This window comes from Penaeus vannamei, chromosome 29 (genome assembly GCF_042767895.1).
Source record: "Penaeus vannamei isolate JL-2024 chromosome 29, ASM4276789v1, whole genome shotgun sequence".
In the NCBI taxonomy this organism is placed as follows: Eukaryota; Metazoa; Arthropoda; class Malacostraca; order Decapoda; family Penaeidae; genus Penaeus; species Penaeus vannamei.
Genome location: NC_091577.1, coordinates 33,251,633 through 33,261,632, shown reverse-complemented (window position 1 = coordinate 33,261,632; position 10,000 = coordinate 33,251,633). Strand labels below are relative to the sequence as shown.

The 10,000-nt window shown below is 40.5% G+C and overlaps 1 protein-coding gene across 1 annotated transcript in view; it reads left to right on the top strand.

Annotated features, from left to right (window-relative positions):
- The window catches only part of LOC138867347 (salivary peroxidase/catechol oxidase-like), a gene marked incomplete at its 5' end in the record, with an annotated part of 22,986 nt that overhangs the window by 6,502 nt on the left and 6,484 nt on the right, over window positions 1-10,000 (top strand). The window contains 3 exon segments of the mRNA XM_070142481.1: window positions 6,061-6,163; window positions 7,154-7,351; window positions 8,754-8,893. Coding sequence (XP_069998582.1) covers window positions 6,061-6,163; window positions 7,154-7,351; window positions 8,754-8,893 — 441 coding nt within the window.

The window sequence follows — 10,000 nt, the reverse complement described above, 5'->3', positions numbered from 1 at the left end:
TCTTGGGCCAGAGGATGTTGGGGTCTTGGGTCAGAGGATGCTGGGGTCTTGGGTCTAAGGATGTTGGGGTCTTGGGTCTAAGGATGTTGGGGTATTACGTTGAAGGATATTGGGGTCTTGGGTCAGAGGATGTTGGGGTCTTGGGTCAGAGGATGTTGGGGTCTTGGGTCAGAGGATATTGGGGTCTTGGGTCAGAGGATATTGGAGTCTTGGGTCAGAGGATATTGGGGTCTTGGGTCAGAGCATATTGGGGTCTTGGGTCAGAGGATGTTGGGGTCTTGGGTCAGAGGATGTTGGGGTCTTAGGTCTAAGGATGTTGGGGTTTTGAGTTTAAGGATATTGTGGGTTTTGGGTCAGAGGATATTGGGGTCTTGGGTCAGAGGATGTTGGGGTCTTGGGTCTAAGGATGTCGGGGTCTTGGGTCAGAGGATGTTGGGGTCTTGGGTCTAAGGATGTCGGGGTCTTGGGTCTAAGGATGTCGGGGTCTTGGGTCAGAGGATGTTGGGGTCTTGGGTCTAAGGATGTCGGGGTCTTGGGTCAGAGGATGTTGGGGTCTTGGGTCTAAGGATGTCGGGGTCTTGGGTCAGAGGATGTTGGGGGTCTTGGGTCTAAGGATGTCGGGGTCTTGGGTCAGAGGATGTTGGGGTCTTGGGTCTAAGGATGTCGGGGTCTTGGGTCAGAGGATGTTGGGGTCTTGGGTCTAAGGATGTCGGGGTCTTGGGTCAGAGGATGTTGGGGTCTTGGGTCTAAGGATGTCGGGGTCTTGGGTCTAAGGATGTCGGGGTCTTGGGTCAGAGGATGTTGGGGTCTTGGGTCTAAGGATGTCGGGGTCTTGGGTCAGAGGATGTTGGGGTCTTGGGTCTAAGGATGTCGGGGTCTTGGGTCAGAGGATGTTGGGGTCTTGGGTCTAAGGATGTCGGGGTCTTGGGTCAGAGGATGTTGGGGTCTTGGGTCTAAGGATGTCGGGGTCTTGGGTCAGAGGATGTTGGGGTCTTGGGTCTAAGGATGTCGGGGTCTTGGGTCAGAGGATGTTGGGGTCTTGGGTCTAAGGATGTCGGGGTCTTGGGTCAGAGGATGTTGGGGTCTTGGGTCTAAGGATGTCGGGGTCTTGGGTCAGAGGATGTTGGGGTCTTGGGTCTAAGGATGTCGGGGTCTTGGGTCAGAGGATGTTGGGGTCTTGGGTCTAAGGATGTCGGGGTCTTGGGTCTAAGGATGTCGGGGTCTTGGGTCAGAGGATGTTGGGGTCTTGGGTCTAAGGATGTCGGGGTCTTGGGTCAGAGGATGTTGGGGTCTTGGGTCTAAGGATGTCGGGGTCTTGGGTCAGAGGATGTTGGGGTCTTGGGTCTAAGGATGTCGGGGTCTTGGGTCAGAGGATGTTGGGGTCTTGGGTCTAAGGATGTCGGGGTCTTGGGTCAGAGGATGTTGGGGTCTTGGGTCTAAGGATGTCGGGGTCTTGGGTCAGAGGATGTTGGGGTCTTGGGTCTAAGGATGTCGGGGTCTTGGGTCTAAGGATGTCGGGGTCTTGGGTCAGAGGATGTTGGGGTCTTGGGTCTAAGGATGTCGGGGTCTTGGGTCAGAGGATGTTGGGGTATTACGTTGAAGGATATTGTGGGTTTTGTGTTTGGATATATTGGGGTCAGGTCTAAGGATGTCGGGGTCTTGGGTCAGAGGATGTCGGGGTCTTGGGTCAGAGGATGTTGGGGTCTTGGATCAGAGGATGTTGGGGTCTTGGGTCAGAGGATGTTGGGGTCTTGGGTCTAAGGATGTTGGGGTCTTGGGTCAGAGGATATTGGGGTCTTGGGTCAGAGGATATTGGGGTCTTAAGGTCTAAGGATGTTGGGGTCTTGGGTCAGAGGATGTTGAGGTCTTGGGTCAGAGGATATTGGGGTCTTGGGTCAGAGGATATTGGGGTCTTGGGTCAGAGGATATTGGGGTCTTGGGCCAGAGGATATTGGGGTCTTGGGTCAGAGGATGTTGGGGTCTTGGGTCAGAGGATATTGGGGTCTTGGGTCAGAGGATATTGGGGTCTTGGGTCAGAGGATGTTGGGGTATTGAGTTTAAGGATATTGTGGGTTTTGGGTCAGAGGATATTGGGGTCTTGGGTCAGAGGATATTGGGGTCTTGGGTCAGAGGATATTGGGGTCTTGGGTCAGAGGATATTGGGGTCTTGGGTCAGAGGATATTGGGGTCTTGGGTCAGAGGATATTGGGGTCTTGGGTCAGAGGATATTGGGGTCTTGGGTCAGAGGATGTTGGGGTCTTGGGTCTAAGGATGTTGGGGTCTTGGGTCAGAGGATATTGGGGTCTTGGGTCAGAGGATGTTGGGGTCTTAGGTCTAAGGATGTCGGGGTCTTGGGTCTAAGGATGTTGGGGTCTTGGGTCAGAGGATGTTGGGGTCTTGGGTCAGAGGATGTTGGGGTCTTGGGTCAGAGGATATTGGGGTCTTGGGTCAGAGGATGTTGGGGTCTTGGGTCAGAGGATGTTGGGGTCTTGGGTCAGAGGATGTTGGGGTCTTGGGTCAGAGGATGTTGGGGTCTTGGGTCAGAGGATGTTGGGGTCTTGGGTCAGAGGATGTTGGGGTCTTGGGTCAGAGGATGTTGGGGTCTTGGGTCTAAGGATGTTGGGGTATTGTTTAAGGATATTGTGGGTTTTGAGTTTAAGGATATTGTGGGTTTTGAGTTTAAGGATATTGTGGGTTTTGAGTTTAAGGATATTGTGGGTTTTGAGTTTAAGGTTATTGTGGGTTTTGAGTTTAAGGATATTGTGGGTCTTGGGTCAGAGGATATTGGGGTCTTGGGTCTAAGGATGTTGGGGTCTTGGGTCAGAGGATGTTGGGGTTTTGGGTCAGAGGATGTTGGGGTCTTGGGTCAGAGAATATTGGGGTCTTGGGTCTAAGGATGTTGTGGGTCTTGGGTCAGAGGATGTTGGGGTCTTGGGTCTAAGGATGTTGGGGTCTTGGGTCTAAGGATGTTGGGGTCTTGGGTCTAAGGATGTTGGGGTCTTGGGTCAGAGGATGTTGGGGTTTTGAGTTTAAGGATATTGTGGGTTTTGAGTTTAAGGATATTGTGGGTTTTGTGTTAGGATATGTTGGGGTCAGGTCTAAGGATGTTGGGGTATTGGTTCTAAGGATGTTGGGGTTTTGAGTTCAAGAATAACTGGTGTTTTGTGTTACGATATGTTGGGGTCAGGTCTAAGGATGTTGGGGTATTACGTTGAAGGATACCTTGGGTTTTGTGTTAGGATATGTTGGGGTCTTGGGTCTAAGGATATTGTGGGTCTTGGGTCAGAGAATATTGGGGTCTTGGGTCTAAGGATGTTGGGGTCTTGGGTCAGAGGATGTCGACGTCTTGGGTCAGAGAATATTGGGGTCTTGGGTCTAAGGATGTTGGGGTCTTGGGTCAGAGGATGTCGACGTCTTGGGTCAGATGATGTTGGGGTCTTGGGTCAGAGGATGTTGGGGTCTTTGGTCAGAGGATATTGGGGGCTTGGGTCAGAGGATGTTGGGGTCTTGGGTCAGAGGATATTGGGGTCTTGGGTCAGAGGATATTGGGGTCTTAGGTCTAAGGATGTTGGTGGTATTGAGTTTAAGGATATTGTGGGTTTTGTGTCTGGATATATTGGGGTCTTGGGTCAGAGGATGTTGGGGTCTTGGGTCTAAGGATGTTGGGGTATTATGTTGAAGGATATTGGGGTCTTGGGTCAGAGGATGTTGTGGGTTTTGAGTTTAAGGATATTTTGGGTCTTGGGTCAGAGGATGTTGGGGTCTTGGGTCTAAGGATGTTGGGGTCTTGGGTCTAAGGATATTGGGGTCTTGGGTCAGAGGATATTGGGAGTATTGAGTTTAAGGATATTGTGGGTTTTGTGTTTGGATATATTGGGGTCAGGTCTAAGGATGTTGGGGTATTGAGTTTAAGGATATTGGGGTCTTAGGTCTAAGGATATTGGGGGTATTGTTTAAGGATATTGTGGGTTTTGTGTTTGGATATATGGGGGTCAGGTCTAAGGATGTTGGGGTATTGCTTAAGGATATTGTGGGTTTTGTGTTTGGATATGTTGGGGTCTTAGCTCTAAGGATATTGGAGTTCTACTATTGAGGATATTGTGGGTCTTGGGTCAGAGGATATTGGGACTCAAAGTTCAAGGATAACTGGTGTTTTGTGTTAGAATATATTGGGGTCTTGGGTCTAAGGATGTTGGGGTATCGAGTTTAAGGATATTGTGGGTTTTGTGTTTGGATATATTGGAGTCTTAGGTCTAAGGATGTTGGGGTATTAAGTTTAAGGATATTGTGGGTTTTGTGTTTGGATATGAGGTCAGGTCTAAGGATATTGGGGTATTGAGTTTAAGGATATTGTGGGTTTAGTGTTAGGATATATTGGGGTCTTGGGTCTAAGGATATTTGGGGTCCCACGTCTACGCATATTGGGGGATCGGATGAAAGGATATCGGGGTCCTACGTCCAAGGATATCGGGGTTCTGCCTCTTAGGATAACAGGGTCATGCGGCTTGTTATTATTATTTGTTATTGGATGGACGTGACACCTGTTGAGAGAATGATCGAATATTTTTTCTCATATCTATCATTATTATTTTTATATGCTATTATTCATCTTTTGAATTATTATTTTAATTATTTTCTAATTATGTCATCTTTATTATCTATTTATCATTATGATATTTTATTATCAACCTCATCATAAAAATACCCAAAATATATAAATCCATAAATAACCATCTCCCCCCTAAAATAAAAATAATATAAATAGATAGATAAAAAATATAATAATAAATAAGGTAATTAACTTAATTAACACTAAGCAGAAGGTTTATGGAATCCGATGATGAGTAAAAGGAGTGTAGTATTTAATTAAGAATAAATGAGATATTAACAGTGAGGATCAATAGATAGAGGACTTACTTTGATGTTGAATAAAATAGGGAAAATAATGAGGAAAAAAGGACATGAGCTTTATTATTGAAGGGATTTGACTCAAGGCTTAATGTTGATGGGAAGGAATGTCAAGTCTGATGATGAAGAAAATCTATTAAATTAAATGTGGTATTGAGTCTTATAATGGAACTTAATTATTGAAGGGATTTGACTCCTTAATGTTGATGGGAAGAAATGTTAAGTCTGAAGACAAGGAAAATCTATTAAATTAAATGTGGTATTGAGTCTTATAATGAAACAGAGGGATAGAGATAAAGAAAATAAAGGATATTGTGTAGATAATATATATAAGAACAGGATGACTGAATAGAAGAGATGTAAAGTTTGGTGAATAAGAGTAATTTTGAGTTTAATTTTGAACAGAGTTGATGTTTAGTAGAAATAAGGCTTAAGAATAAATTGATGAGATATATGTTCTTTTATACTGAAGTGATAAAGAATTTTAGACCTAATGTTGAACAGAAAATATTCTAAACTGAGAATGAATAAGATGTAGTTTATTGCTCAATAGCTGAAGGATCATATTCAATGCTGATTATAAGGGTATAAATAAGGCAGAAAAAAAGGTAAAAAAAAAATTATGCATAATACAATTGTTCAAATTTATATGAAGTATAAAGTTGTTTTTTGGCTGAATTAAAAAGGGGTATGAAGATAAATGCTGAATAATGGGACATAATGCACAATGCTCACTAAAAGCTATAAAGCGCTTATAGACCATTACCTAGTTCTTAAATACAAAAAAAAAGATAACAATAAAAAAGAAACGAAAAAGGAAAATAAAAGAAAAGAATAAAGAAGAAAAAAAAAGAAGAAAGAAGAAAAAAAGAGATAGTAAAAAAGAATAAAGAAGAAAAACAAAGAAAGAAGAAGAAAAAGATAAGAAAAAAATATAAAAAAAGGAAAAAATAAAAGAGAGAGAGAAAAAAAAAGATAGTAAAAAAGAATAAAGAAGAAAAACAGAAAAAAAATAAAAAAAAAAAAAAAATAAAAGAAGGAAGAAAAAGAAAAAAAAGGAAAAAAATATATAAAAAAAGGAAAAAAACAACAATGGTAAGGAAAAAAAAAACAAGGGTATACACACAAGACGCCTTCTCCCTCTCCTCCCAGCTGACGAAGGAGGGCGAGGAACTCATCCCCCCCAACACGGACATGACCAACGCGTGCAACAAGCAGGAGAAAGCAGACATGGGCCAGTTCTGCTTCACGTCAGGTGAGCGAAGGGGCGGGAAGAGGCTCTCGGGCTGCTGTCGGGCTTATACTCTCACGCACACATGTCTGCTTGTACGTGCAATCACGAACACACATGTATGCTTGGAAGTGCAATCACGAACACATATATGTATGTTTGTACGTGCAATCACGAACACACATGTATGCTTGGAAGTGCAATCACGAACACATATATGTATGTTTGTACGTGCAATCACGAACACACATGTATGCTTGTACGTGCAATCACGAACACACACACATGTATGCTTGTACGTGCAATCACGAGCACACATGTATGCTTGTACGTGCAATCACGAACACATATATGTATGTTTGTACGTGCAATCACGAACACACACACACACACATGTATGCTTGTAAGTGCAATCATGAACACGCACACATGTATGCTTGTACGTGCAATCACGAACACACACATGTATGTTTGTACGTGCAATCACGAATGCGCACATGTATGCTTGTACGTGCAATCACGAACACACACATGTATGTTTGTACGTGCAATCACGAATGCGCACATGTATGCTTGTACGTGCAATCACGAACACACATGTATGCTTGTACGTGCAATCACGAACACACACATATAGACACTGCCCTACGCAGACACAAACACACACACACACATACAAAATAAAATCTGCAATAATGATAATAATCATAATAATAATAATAATGATGATAATAATAATAATAATTATTATTATTGTTATTATTATCATTATAATAATAATAATAATAATAATAATAATGATAAATGATAATAATAAATGATAATAATAATAATAATAAAAATAATAATAATAATAATAATAATAATAATATTAAAAAGAAAAGAAAAAAAAATCGCCTTAACTGACCAGTGTCTAAAAATCCCCCTCCTCCCCCGCCCCCCCATCCACGCCCCCTACCCCACCCCCCACACCGCCCCCCATCCCCTACCCCCACCCACGTCCTCCGCCCTCAGGAGACAGGAGGGTCAACGAGCAGCCCTTGCTCGTCCTGCTGCACGTGATGTGGGCGCGGCACCACAACCAGCTGGCGGCGGCGCTGAAGGAGCTCAACCCCCGCTGGGACGACGAGAAGCTGTTCCAGGGGGCGCGGCGGATCCTGGGGGCGCAGCTGCAGCACGTCACCTTCAACGAATACGTGGCCGCCATCTTTGGTGAGGCGGTCCCGGGTTTTTTATTTATCTATTTATTTATTTTATTTATTTATTATCATTTTTTATCATTATTATTTTTTTATTTATTTTTGTTTTGTTTTATTTTTTTATTTTTTTATTATTTTTATTTTTTTATTATTATTTTTTATTTTTTTAAATATTATTATTTTTATTTTTTATTATTATTTTTTTTTATTTTTTAAATATTATTATTTTTATTTTTTATTTGTTATTATTATTATTTTTTTTTGTGCGTTGCCTTTTTTCTTTTCTTTTTTTCTCTTAGCTTTCTTTCTTTCTCTAGTAAATGCAACAGGAATGATACTGATGATGACATAATAACAATAATAATAATGACAATAATGATAATGATAATAATTATGATAATCATAACAATAAAAAAAATAATGATAATGATGACTATAATAATAATAATAATATAATATAATAATAGTAATAATAATAATAATAATAATAATAATAATAATAATAATAATAATGTACAAATTCAGCAAGCAATGATAACTAGAGATAAATTGAACAAAATCACACACTTTACTACAAAAATGACAATAATAATTTAAGAAATCATAGTGATCGGAGAAGAGAAAATAATAAAACAAAAGAATGAATAAAAGATGAAATTGAAAAAGAATGTAATACTAATAGATACAAAACTTAATAAAACAAAGAAGGAATAAATAAAAGATTTAAAAAAATAATAGTAATAGATACAAAACAATAAAACAAAGAAGGAATAAATAAAAGATAAAAAAATGTAATAGTAATAGATACAAAACTTAATAAAACAAAGAAGGAATAAATAAAAGATGGAATTGAAAAAAAATTTAATAGTAATAGATACAAAACTTAATAAAACAAAGAAGGAATAAATAAAAGATGAAAAAAATGTAATAGTAATAGATACAAAAGTTAATAAAACAAAGAAGGAATAAATAAAAGATTTAAAAAAAGTAATAGTAATAGATACAAAACTTAATAAAACAAAGAAGGAATAAATAAAAGATAAAAAAAATGTAATAGTAATAGATACCAAAAACTTAATAAAACAAAGAGGGAATAAATAAAAGATAAAAAAAATATAATAGTAATAATAAAAGATAAAAAAAAAATAATAATAATAGTAATAAATACCAAAAACTCTGAATCGACCCCATTGAACGAAACAACAGCAGCATTATACCCCAAATTCTCCTGAACAATTTTTTTCTCTCTCCTGAACAATTCCTGAACAATCAACACAAATTCCCCCAAGCAAGAAGTTCTTTTTTTTCTCTCCTGAACAATTCCTGAACAATCAACACAAATTCCCCCCAGGCAAGAAGTTCTTTTTATTTCTCTTCTGAACAATTCCTGAACAATCAACACAAATTCCCCCCAGGCAAGAAGTTCTCCAAGAAGTTCAAGTTCTTGCCTCTGAAGGGAAAAGCACGGACCAAGATCTACGACCAGACCGTCAGCGCCGCCATAAGTGACCTGTTCTCTGCGGCCGCTTTCCGATTCGGCCACAGCCAGATTTCGGTGAGGGGGGGCGGTGGGGGTGCGGGGAGGGTGTGTGTGTGCGTGTGTGTGTGTGCGGGGAGGGGGGGGGTGTGTGTGTGGGGGTGGTGGTGCGGGAAGGGTGTGTGTGTTTGTGTGTGTGTGTGTGCGGGGATTGAGGGGGCGGGGGGGGGGGGGGAAGGGCGTGTGTGTGTGTGTGTGCGGGGAGAGTGTGTATGTGTGTGGTGTGTGTGTGTGCGTGTGTGTGTGTGTGCCATAAGTGTCCTGTTCTCTGCGGCCGCTTTCCGCTTCGGTCACAGCCAGATTTCGGTGCGAGGAGGAGGGGGCGGAGGGGGTGGGGGTGCGGGGAGGGTGTGTGTGGGGGGGGGGATGCGGGAAGGGCGTGTGTGTGTGTGTGTTGTGTTATACTGTTTTGTGCTATTGTATTATGCTTTATGTTGTATCATGTGTTAGGCTTTGTGTTGTGTTGTGTTTGGGTATGTTGTGTAATGCTGTGTTATGTTGTGTTATGTTGTGCTTTGTATTGGTTTATTTTGTTGTGTTATGATGTGTTATGTTGCGTTATGCTTTGTTATCTTGTATTATGCTGTGTTGTGTTATGGTGCGTTATGTAACGCTGTACTTTGATGCATTATGCTGCATTATGTTGCGCTATGCTGTGTTATGTTGTTAATTGTTTGTATTTTGTGTCTTTTATGTATTTTGCGTTATGCTGTGTATCTTGTGTATTTATTCTATTTTCTGTATTTGTGTTCTGCTGTGTATTTTATGTGTTCATAATGTGCGTCTTGCTCTTTGTGTGCTTCGTTCATTCCTGGAGGAATTATGATCATGATGATAATACCATGAGTAATACTGACGATTGTGATGAGGATAATAATGATAATGCTAATATTGATGATGATTATGGTATTAATAATATTTGTAATAATGATGATGGTAATGTCATAATGATGATAATAGTAATAACGATATTGATGGCAATATTAATAATAATGAAAATGATAACAATATTCATAATATAATAATAAGGATGAAAATAATAACAATATTCATAATATAATAATAATGATGAAAATAATAATAATGCTAACAATGATAATGATGACAACAACAACAGCAAGAATA